The 12070-nt window shown below is 33.8% G+C and overlaps 2 protein-coding genes across 2 annotated transcripts; one reads left to right on the forward strand and one right to left on the reverse strand.

Moving 5' to 3' along the window:
- Positions 1 to 1414: 1414 nt before the first annotated feature.
- LOC112797727 (small ribosomal subunit protein uS17c) lies at positions 1415 to 2664 on the reverse strand. The gene has a single exon (XM_025840806.3). It carries the CDS (start codon positions 1931 to 1933, stop codon positions 1508 to 1510), a length of 426 nt encoding a protein of 141 aa, XP_025696591.1. The 5' UTR covers positions 1934 to 2664; the 3' UTR covers positions 1415 to 1507.
- On the forward strand, positions 2335 to 7379 carry LOC112795350 (inositol hexakisphosphate and diphosphoinositol-pentakisphosphate kinase VIP2-like). The gene is made up of 10 exons (XM_072234574.1): positions 2335 to 2507; positions 2583 to 2717; positions 3318 to 3362; positions 4055 to 4121; positions 4454 to 4525; positions 4992 to 5001; positions 5233 to 5441; positions 5621 to 5766; positions 6041 to 6152; positions 7092 to 7379. Exons 1-10 carry the CDS (start codon positions 2383 to 2385, stop codon positions 7224 to 7226), a joined length of 1056 nt encoding a protein of 351 aa, XP_072090675.1. The 5' UTR covers positions 2335 to 2382; the 3' UTR covers positions 7227 to 7379.
- Positions 7380 to 12070: the final 4691 nt, after the last annotated feature.

Genomic DNA, 12070 nt, shown 5'->3' on the forward strand with positions numbered 1-12070 from the left:
AAAATAAAAAATTAGGTATTTTTATTTATGTAATTTGAATATTATTTTATATTTTTCTGTTTATTTAATTTAATTTTTTATATGATAAAAAATATTAAAATATTCAATAAGTATTGATATTATTGTATTTGTATAAATTGATAAAAAAATTCAATAAATATTAAAAATTTTAATATTTGTTCTTCTAACTTTTTTTTACATATTTTACAGGATATATATTCAAATTTTTATATAAAATAATCATAAAAAAATCAAAGAATTGATGTATTTTTAAGAGAAAGACTAATATTTAAAAAGAAGAATATATAACTTTTACAATATCAATACCTGTAGATAATTTTTTTACTTTAATGAATCACGAAAAAAGTGAGATACAATATTCAAAAGTTCAAAGAGTTGCATGACCTTAATTCTTTGGAACGAGACCCTGGAAAACGACTTTAAATTTGATAATATAACCCAAATTAGAGAGATAAGGTTAGATGAGCTTATCTTAAATGGAGTCCATATCAAAAGCATCTTGACAATTTTTTTCTATCTGACCCCTCTCTCCAAAATTTTGTTTCAAGCTCCGCCACTAAATAATATTTATATAAAATGTTTGTAAAAAAAATATAAATATTAAGTGTACTATGAAAACTGAATTCGATAACTTAGTTAAAAAATTAATTAAATAATATTAATGAAACAAATGATTTATCAAAAAATATTAAGTAAATATTATTTATACTATGAAAATTGAATTTAGTAATTTAGTTGAAAAATAATTAAATTATATTGACAACACAATAAATTAAAATTGTACAATTATATAATAATAAATATTTTTCGATGCTTCTAATTATCCTAATAAATAAAAAAATTATTTATTTATAATTATATCTTAAATTATATAGAGAGCAATAAAAAATGATACAAACCTTGTAAACGGTGAATGGTGAATGGTGAATCATTGAATTTTCATTGTGAAGACTACCGCAAAAGCTAACTAAGTATTCAGAAATAACGAAAAATTAAAGTTGTAATTTATAAGAAATATATTACAATAAGAGATCGTATGAGCTGAAAATTGAATTTGGTGATTTGGGTAAAAAATTAGTTAAATAATATTTATTATTACATAATTGTACAATTAAAACGAAGACGATGACGGAAGGCGCTGTACTGGCGAAAGAAAGGCGAGACAGCGGCGGTTAGGTGCAAGGAAGAAGATGAAAGCTGGGTGTTCTGATATCTGGAGATGATGAACGAAGAAGATGACGAAATTTACTACTTTAAGATTCAGCTTTTTCTCCCATTGTTATTTTTCCTCAGATCCTAAACATTGAAGCTGATTCTATTTCATTAAACCCCTCTTCCTTTCTCCAAAAACTTAGGTTGATAGATGAGAAACATGAATAATAGGAGAACCAGAGAAATAAACCCCAATTCATAAGTGAATTAAACAGTAAACATGATTTCATGAACATAACAATAGGAAATAAAATTGAGGGGGGAGAGAGTGTAACTAAGCCTGTTGCTGAGACTCCAAGGGGATTCCAATGTCGGAGTTATTGGTGGAGTCCTTCTTGGGAACAGAAACGGCGACGAAAGCCTTGGTCTTACTGATGGGCCTGCTCTTGAGAAGCTGAACGATGTCACCAACCTTGAACTGGTTATCAGGGTCGTGGGCCTGGTACTTCTTCTTCTTCCTCACGCGCCTCTTATACTTCGGGTGAGGGGCCAGACGAACAACCTCCACCGCCACCGTCTTGTCGTTAGTGGCGCACACCACCTTCCCCTGCATCGACTTCATCGCTCTTATGATAGGCATGGAACACGGTGCTGATGGTGCTGGGAATGTAGTGGCGGTTGGGGCAGAGCAGAGGGTTCTGCCGCCATGGAGGAATGGGGTGGAGAACTTGGGGATTGACGGCAGTTGGAGAAGCCACATTCTTATCTGAGACACAAAGGGGATAAGGATTCTGCTCTCTTCACTTTATCTTCTTTGCTGTCTGACCATGCTGCACCTTCTTTTTCCTATTCCATCATAAGTCCATCCTTTTTTTTTTCATAGAATTAATTTTCTTTCGTATTAATGGTTTATCTTTTTCCTATTGTATTTTTAAAAATTTTTTTTTATCATTATTTTGTATTCTTATTTCTTAACATGAAAGTTTTTCTTTTAAAATATATTGAATACTTGTCAAATTGAGTGGCATTCATTTCAATTGGAAAGAGATAAATTATTGTGAATCAAACATTAAGTATGTGAATTGGTAAAAGAAGGTAGTGAAGAAGAATAGAGTTTGGTATGATTCGTCCCAAGACCAAGCTGGATTTTACAGATCATGGGGTTGATGATGGCAGGGATAGGAACGTTGATTTTCTGGCTAAGGAGCTATGAATAAGGATGAAGTTATTAACAGTGATAGTGAGGCTGAAGAGGAGGAGGATGGTGATGATATTGTGAAGAACAGCAAGCCTGATGCTAAGAAGAAGGGCTGGTTTTCCTCTATGTTGCAGAGGTAAGATTGCTCAACTATTGATAACTGTGAGAATATAAGATTACCTGACAGGATGTTTAATTATGCCTATTACAGTACAAATATATTTGGGAAGACAAGTATTGATGTTGATCGTATAGCAGCTGGATTACCATGTGGTAGTGAAGGGTTTCTATTTATGTATGCTCGGTGGAAAAAACTTGAAAGAGACTTGTACAATGAACGGAAGGAGTAAGTACTTAGAATTTTTTTGGTTTAATGTTTTCTGTACTTTTTTTTTTCTATATATTTAGAAATGCAAAATTTTTTTGCAAGTGCCGTTAATAGTACATTTGACTGGTTTAATTACATGCATTCAATGATAATGACTAAAGGCAACCAGATGCTTCAAAAGATAAAGTTATTTGTGGAGTGAAAATCATTTCCTACCTCTGTAATGTGATATGGATGCTGTTTTTATCTTTCCTTAATCTATAGGTGGAATTGTTCCTGTTAACCCATCTCATCCAATCCAATTTTTGCCTCTTAATATGATAGTAATATTGTTTGCTTTATATGTTAAACAGGCAAAAACATGCTTCAGGTTTTAAGAATATATAAATTCCTTTAGTCTAATTAAAATGCTTTTAAAAGCTATTATTCATTTCGATGCAGCATTTTCCAGCGATGATTTCATCCTCAAAACTATCATGAATTTTGTATGCATTACGTGTACGGTGTATTGGTCTCTTCTATGTACTTATAGTTTATTGGCTAAAAAGTTTTGTCTCCCTAGTTGAACTGTTTTGCCTTATGTTGAATGTTGTATCTAATGGCCTGTTAATTGCACAGGCGCTTTGACATCACCCAAATTCCTGATGTCTATGATTCATCCAAGTAAGTTATCTTATGTTTGTATTATAACTCGATTCATCTTTTCAATCGCTACATATCTTTATGCAGAAAACAATTATGGAGTTTTTGTTTTGTTTTGTTTCTTTTCTTTTTATGGTAACAATTATGGAGATCCTGTTAAAGATCATGAAATGCAGAGTCTTTCCTCTCCTATGGCTGCAAAAATGTTATATCTGTAATTTAATTTTCTGTTTCATTCACCCCTTCACCTGAACTATTTTCTATAATGTAAAGGGTTCTCATTGGCCATAATATTATTTTCAATGTGATGGTTACCATAAACCGTAGGCTTCCTTAATTTTTTTCCTGTTCTCTTTGTTCCTCTCTGTCACTTTCCTTCTTCCAATCCCAACTGTTCTGTTTTTCATGTCTGATCTGTTCTAGTGATCGTCCATCCAGTTTTATGTTTGTGTCTCAAGTTTGTGTGTGTATATTTTGATCTCTGAGTTGTGATTAGACTGCAACCTTTAGAAGACCCTCCTACAGTTTGTTGAGGCTGATTTAATTGTTGACTGTTAATTTATAATTGGACAAGCAATTCCAGCCCTATTTCATAAGTGTGCACATTAAATATGCATAGGAGTCAAATATGAATTTAAAATAAAAAATTGGCAATATCATAAATTATGTAGCTTCATGTATTCTCTAAGTTAATGCTGACTTCCACATTGCAGATATGATATATTGCACAATGCGCATCTTAATCTAGAGGGACTGGACGAGCTATTTAGAGTTGCTCAGGTATGCAGTATAATGTTTGGGTAACCTCTGCTCATGTTTACGTATCACTGGTTTTTGTATAAATTGCATGCTGGTAGCGTCGCTGATAGTCTTACATGTAAAAGGCAGCATAGTGCATGACTTTCACTCAGCAAAAATTTTTCATAGAACAGAGTACAGTGTTTGCCTTCTTTAATGTTGGGAAAAACTTTATATGTTAATAAACATAAGAGTCAAGTGTTCCCCTGCAGAAATAAAGCCTTTACATTTTATATTGCTCCGTCGTTCATATATTAATCAACTTTGAACTCGGTCTGTTAACTTTCCTGATCGCTCTGACATCTTATTTGCAGGCACTTGCTGATGGTGTAATTCCAAATGAATATGGAATTAATCCAAAGCAGAAGCTGAAGATCGGTTCAGAGGTAAATTCCTGCTTTAAGGAATCTTGCAAATTTCTTTTCATGTTAAATATATGTGAACATTTTCCCTGCGGTGCCTATACCAAAGTTTTGCATTCAGTTATTTAACATTCTATTCTTAAACAGTGATAGATGATTTGACCGACTATAATAAACATGAGATTTACAGATGCCAAGAATAATTCATCGTCTGTTGATAGTTCATGACAGACATATATAAACATGCAGTAACCAAGACAATGATACATCGGCCATGAAAACTGAGAAGGAAGATACAGAGGCTAAGTCAAAACATCATAAGAATGGTGAAATGGCCAGAAAATCAAGCACTTTCATTGATATCAATGGATCAAGACGATGATGATGATAGGGAGACCAAATATTGTTTAGATCCAAAGTAAGTATCTGGTCTTCATTTGATTTGGTAAATTATCAAGTTGTATTCTAATAATCTTTTATTTTCCATTAGGTATTCAAATGTGAAGACTCCTGAACGCCATGTGCGAACACGCCTATACTTCACATCTGTTAGTATCACATCTCATTTTCCAATCTGGTTAATATAACCAAAAAAGTCCTTTGGAGTGGTTAATTGTATTGTATCTACACAGACCTCATACGTGAAAACAAATTTAACTAGTCAACTTGTATTGAACACTAAAGAATAAATAAGATGCATTAAACAGAAAGTAAAAAAAAAAGGTGTTGAGATTTGTTTCTCTTAACGATTTCCACCTCCCCCTTTTTTGACAGGAATCACATCCATTCTCTGATGAATGTTCTTCGATATTGTAATTTGGATGAATCTCTTCAAGAAGAAGAGAGCCTTGTTTGTCATAATGCTCTCGACCTCCTATATAAAACAAAGGAGCTGGACTACATGAGTTACATTGTGCTGAGAATGTTTGAGAACACAGAGGTCAGTTATTTTTGCCGTTTCCCAATCAACATCTTTAGCGTGTTATAGGGTTCCCAAGTGTTCTACATCATATGGGTTTCTTTATTCTTTTTTCTATTTGTTCAAAAAGGTGGTCTTGGAGAAAACCCTGTCTGCCTAATTAAGAAAGTAGTTGATCCACTTTTGACTTTTAAATGCAGGTCGATCTAGAAGATCCAAAAAGGTGCCGCATAGAGCTGACGTTCAGCCGAGGTGCTGATTTATCTACTCACTTTGCATTTCTAGGTATGAAATTGAAATTCAGCTCAATATCCATTAGGCTTCAGAATATTGTAGTGTTACATTAGCTTGAACCTTCTACGAAGTCAGCTGTTTAATTATTTTCCTCAATCAAGTAAAATACCAAATATAATTGCTTTTTGACTTGCTGCCAGTAACATGTAGGAATTTGCCAGTAACATGTAGGAATTTGCAATTAATTCACTTGTTGGATTAGATTTATTCATATTATAAGGTCTATTAACCTTTTCATGAGGAATACCATTGAATATGCTGCTGATTTTGAACGTTGAATTCTTTTCCTCTTGCTAATTTGTGTCATGGTACATGCGCATGGTCAGCAGAAGAACGGTAGTGAGGCTGCTTCGTTGCACAGGAGCACACACTAGGGGTGTCAAAAATCCCCAACAGGCGGGGATCCCCGCGGGGACCGCCCCAAATGGGGCCCCGATGGTGGGGAATTTTCCCCGTGGGGATGGGGATGGGGAGCAAACTTCCCCCGAGACAGGCGCGGGGACCCGAGCGGGACCCGAGCGGGGATCCCCGTCCCATCCCCGATAATTCCCCGAATTGTTAAACTTACTTAAATACTCTTACTTTATTTCTAACATAGGGGGTATTTTAGTAATTTCACCCATTAAAAAATCTTAACCCTATATTCCCTTCTCACCTTTGTTGTTGCGCCCTCTCTAACTCTCTATTCCCATCCAAACCCCAACTCTCCAGACTCCAGTCACTCACTCACTCTCCACTTTGTTCAAACTTCAAAACCCTCACAGCTAGCCACCGGCCACTCTTGCGCCGTCACCCTAGCAGCTTCATCGCGTCGTTCTCTCTCCTCAGGCACGGCGTCCTTCTCCTCTCCACTTCTGCGTCTGCGTGTTTGCTTCCATTCTCGTCACTATATGTTAACATATTTGTCTCTATTGTTTTAACGGAGAACATGGAGATGTTTGTTGGAAGTTTTATGCCGACAATGAAAGAATATTTGATGTTAAAGACTTTGTTTTATTGCTTTCTTTATAATGGAAGTTGCATTTTAAGATGTTATTTTATGGACTATGATTTGCTATGTTGTATTTCTGGACTTATAATCTTAGATAAGATATGTTTGTGTGTTTGTAATAATATTTTTTAGTTTGTTTTTTTATTTTTTTGATATTTTTTACTATAATTTTCATATGAATGTTAAATATAGGGAGATGGGGAATGGGGCCCCGCAGGGAACGCGGGGAATGCGGGGAACGGGGATGGGGACAATTATCCCCCATGACGGAGAATGGGGCGGAGACGGGGATTAATTCTGGGGACGGGGACGGGGAGTAGGGAAGCATCCCCCGCCCCGCCCCATTGACATCCCTAGCACACACTGCCTATTTTGGGTCCTGAAAGGCTGCTATGCGTGCAGAAGACTTTCCTCCGCCGACAACACCTGCCGGATTCTCTGGCTATTTCTACAAAAGTGTACTCGAGCGTCTGGTAAATCTTTGGCCTTTCCATAAGCATGCCAATACTAATGGCAAATAGTTAATTCAGACTTCCGTTCCTACAAGTTAGGGTCTTCCTGCCTTGTGTTTCTTGTAAATATAAAACTTCTGGAGAAAACGAAGCAAGCTTTGCCTTGGCTGGAAAAAATTTTGGAGCATATCACATCCCTTTAACGAATGTTGGTAGAAAGCACGCGCAAGGTGTCCTTTTCTTTTTTCCACCCAAGGTTCTATTACTTTCTTCTCGACAAAATAGGAAGCAACTAGCGTAAAGGAGAACAAATTTATCCGAGCTCTAACTAATAATTTACCAAATTCTTCTGAAGCAAGTATAGAAGGAAAACTAGAATACCGCCGTCTTTCAAAATTGTACAACGTGTGATTATGTCAAATCGATTACTATTTCGAGTATTTTCATATGTATCTTGCCCCACAATCATGTACTCTTTAGAAAAAGAGAAGAGGTACGATTTACTTACGAAAAACTTGTAGCTTCACACACAACGAACATGCGAATCGAGGAGTAACCGATAATTCAGCCATGAACACTTTCATCAAACTTTCATAATTTTTTTTCTGGTTGCATTTAATATACTAACTAGATTTAAATCCGTATGATACGCAAAAAACCACAGATATAAATGAGAATATTTTTATATTAAAGAAGTGATTTAAAATTAGAGTTTAATTTTGATGCATTGACAATATGAAACGTTTTATACAATTGTACAATCACATTCGTTCTTTTGATAACCATTTACACGATTAATGTGAAAAGTAGTTATTTTTATTGATATGGTGTTATGTAATTGGATGCACGTATAAAATTACAGGCAGTACATCAAAATTAAATTATTAAAATTATTTTACATTTTTTGATAAAATTCTTTAGTTTAATTATAAAAACATTAGTAAATACTTATTGTTACGTTGGGTAACCGAAAGTTGATGGACTGGACTCGCACAGTTGGCCCAATCATCTTGGAAAGAAGGCCTTCAAGCTTGATCCCGCGTGTGAGGCCTCCGTCCGATTTGTGCTCGAAGGAAGGAGAAGAGAGTGGTACCTGCAAAGACACTCCGATGCCTAAGTTAGCAAGGGTCTCAGCAGGTTTAGAGAGTATGGGAACTTAGAGATACCTGAGGGTTGTCAGTGTACTTATAGTGGTGAACCCATAACCACCGTTGGAATGGTTCTACCTTTTAAGGAGGATAACCGTCTCTTTATCTTAGGGGGTTAAGATTTGACTCCTGGAAGTGGGTTGAGAAATTTTAGGGACAGATACTTATTTGAATAAGTGTTATCTGCCAGTTAATCTGACTCCGAACTTCTTTTTAGTGGAGTTTGTGTAGAAACCAACCTCTTCGGTGGAAGTCGGTCGCGAGAGGAAGTCAATCTTTGGATTAGGCCTCTTTGTCTTATTTGATCCTGGACCTTAGTGTTAACCAGGGTATGAACACTTATTATTTGCAAATATTCTTGTATATTTGTATAAACTTATAACATGTTTGACTTTCATTTAATATATAGGTATTGATTTAAAGTTAATTCACACAAATATGAATTTACTTAGCTTCTTGATACTTTTAGTACACGAGAAAAATTATATATATTTCAAATTATTTTCAATTTTATTTATTTATGAATATACGCAAAACTCTTAGATTTCACATGATATTTTTAATCTTCACACTCAAAAGTATAATTGATATACACTTTTAAATTATATTTTTCCTACGCTGTTAAAAACTAAATTTAGCGTGACATAAATTTTATAGGGAACTTAACAAATTTATGTCATTAGCTTTCTCTAGCACCTACTTTAGTTTCATAATTTTATAAAATAAAATTTACATAACAATTAAAATATATAATATTAAAATTTAGACTTTTGATATAAATTAACATCTAGAATATTAAATTTTAATATTATTGTTGGTCGAAAAATATTTTCGAAAAGAAACTAATTTAAAATGCTGGAGAGATGTTAGGATGAAAGCAAAGGTCGAAAGAACGCACGTGCATGCATTAATTGGAAGTTACTCGACATGGACTCGACTTAGACACCTTATTAAATCGAACAAGCATTTGAATGAGAAATCGAATAGTTACTCGAATAGAAAATTGAACGGTTATGTAAAAAGAGAAGTTGAAGGCTTTCTCTGAATGAGGAGTTTATAAGTAACGTCTGTGAGTAAAAGAGCATGAACAGTTACCTAAAAATCCGCATACAAGGCAGCCTCGTGTAATTAAGGATCGGTTACAGACATGGGTTATAAATATTAGAAAGTTTTAGGAAACAAAGGTTTGAACTTTTCTTCATAAATACACTCAAGCACACTCACATCCCCAGCAAATTCTTGAGTCTGCATTCGAGTTCAATTTCTATATGGTCCCTTCCATTGCCTTTAGATTTCTATTTACAATTTTTGTAAACTTTACTTTTTTCTTGTCAGATTTATCTTCAAAGCATCTTTTAATTTTATTGCCAAATTTACATTCAAAATTTCTTTTACTTTCTTGCCCAATTTATGTTTCCGTATCTTTAAATTTTTGTCAAAAGCCCTTTGATCTGATCGAAGACATTTTAATTGCTTTCTTTATAATTCAACATAAGCCATTTCGATTTCAGTCAATTTATTTTTTAAATTTTATCTTTTACACTTCTTTTATCCTATTTGCATTTTTCAAACTTATTTCTTATTTTAATACTCGTCTAATTAGAGCATCTTTGATGCGCTTATAGAACTTATGCCCCCAAAATATAGAATTTGTTCATCATTTGTTTCTTGACTTTATGCCCCCAAAATATAGAATTTGTTCATCATTTGTTTCTTGACTACGAGTTTACATGACAGGTGTGGTGTGCTTGGTTAAAGTGTACTCATAGAAATTGGTGTATTCTAAAATCTGTCAAAGGACTTTTTGAGAGCTGGATTGGAACATCGGGTCATAAGTTTGAACAAAAGAGGTGGATGACAAGCTTCTTTGCGATTATTTGGAACATATAGTTGGAACGGAATAGCAGAATCTTTCAAAATTTAGAGACAGATGTTGATAGAATTATAAATAGATCTTTTTTAGCTACAGGAAATGGTGTGACATTGATCCGTTTGGTTGTTGATGACTATGCCGGAGATTGACAACGGATTATACCTTGTGTTTTAGTTATGTTGTGTATGTCTTTCTTGCTCCACTTTTGTGTAGAGTTTCTTTTGTTCAAAAAAAAAAAGTTTCCCTCACACTATTAGAATCGAACCACCATCGATTTACTAAAAATCAACAAAACAATAATAGATGAATTAATTTGTGAACTTATGAAATTGATACTGGTTCGATTGTATAAATCCAATATAATATTGTAAATATGGTTGCATATATAAATTCTTTTGTCTATGTTGCTACAAACTATGTTTAATGTTAACATAATAAATTCATATAAAATTAAAAAACGTAGATATTATTAACTTGTTATAACGCTAATTTGATCTCTTTTATATATTATAGTAAATTTACATGCACCTTTTAGTGCAGCTATTTTTTAATTAAAAAAAGGTCCCATACATATGAAATGATAATTTTTCACATCAGTAAAAAGAAAAAAGAAAACAAAAATATACCCTTTATATTTAAATAGTCATCTAAAATAATGAATGCATTAGATAATATAAATTTTGAATAAATGAAAATAAAAAAGACCTATATTTTTAAGTATACCCATTATAGTTTAGTAGATATCATTTTGACGCTAATATTTTTTAGCAACCAATACGTATTTTCTTTGTTTTATTAATTAAAATTAATTTAAATACACAATTAATTAATAACAATAGTATATTCCACTAATATTCCCACTTGTCCGAAAATCTTGTAGGAACTTAGAAGGACAATAGAGTAAAAACTATAAACAGACTAGAGCAATAATCAAGGATGCAGATGCAGAGTAAATTGGGTGATGGAGGCCAAGATCGGAAGCTACTTATTCCACTATGTTTGGGTGCTAAATACTATCCTTACCCTAAATCCAAAACCTACATATAAGCCATTTCAACAATTTCATGGATATACTTCATACTTGGGTACTTAATGTATGTATACTTAACTTACTGCATATCTATGATCTACCACTAAATAGGTACTTCTATAGTACAAATGAGCTCTGTTTGTCAATTTATTACAAGCATTTTCGTTCGCCAAAATTGTATTTTGACAAAGTGAACCATTCAAAGGTTGTCCGCAACCAAAAGATAATTTTAATCTTCATATCTTATTAGGTATGGGTAGACTTCTCTTACTGTGCAAGTAAACTAGGATCAGCCACGTTAGTTATGACAGTTAATTTGGTTACAAGATATAGCAAGGTGAAAACCCTGAGCTAGTTACAAGAGATTGTTAGTAAGTGAAGTTAACTAGCTGAAGGTACTATAGAAGCAACACTTCTCCCTTTTGAAATGTGTGGTTCACCATTGTAAAGCTGATGCTAAATCTCACCTTTCTCCTCCCTAAAAACTCTCTGTTCTCTCAACTCTCTCTGTCTCCTCTTCACTTTTTGTTTTCTGGTTTCGAGTCACAACTCCCGAGGTTGAACATTAGGCACAGCCATATACATCCATTTCTTAACCTAGTTGGTTTAAACTGAAAAATATGTACATATATCCTAGTTCAAACCACACAAAAAAACCACTTATATCCATCACAGCATGGTACCACGCCCAACAAAACTCATGGTCAAAGGTTCAATCTCATATATCTAGATCTAATCGTATTATCACATACAAGGCATAAAACTACGATATTTATTAAGTTGAAGGATGCCACACAACTCAATCCATCAAACACTTGCAGTGAAAGGAAAACCAAAAAAGAAAATAGAAGATATGTAGGCA

The sequence above is a fragment of the Arachis hypogaea genome, chromosome 4 (genome assembly GCF_003086295.3).
Source record: "Arachis hypogaea cultivar Tifrunner chromosome 4, arahy.Tifrunner.gnm2.J5K5, whole genome shotgun sequence".
In the NCBI taxonomy this organism is placed as follows: domain Eukaryota; kingdom Viridiplantae; phylum Streptophyta; class Magnoliopsida; order Fabales; family Fabaceae; genus Arachis; species Arachis hypogaea.

Bases quoted from the DNA above. Each gene is read 5' to 3' on its own strand.
- LOC112797727 (XM_025840806.3), bottom strand. From the start codon at position 1,933: ATGTGGCTTCTCCAACTGCCGTCAATCCCCAAGTTCTCCACCCCATTC.
- LOC112795350 (XM_072234574.1), top strand. From the start codon at position 2,383: ATGAATAAGGATGAAGTTATTAACAGTGATAGTGAGGCTGAAGAGGAG. The intron at 2,508-2,582 runs GTAAGATTGCTC...TGCCTATTACAG, and splicing joins TTTTCCTCTATGTTGCAGAG to TACAAATATATTTGGGAAGA. The intron at 5,442-5,620 runs GTCAGTTATTTT...TTTTAAATGCAG, and splicing joins GAATGTTTGAGAACACAGAG to GTCGATCTAGAAGATCCAAA.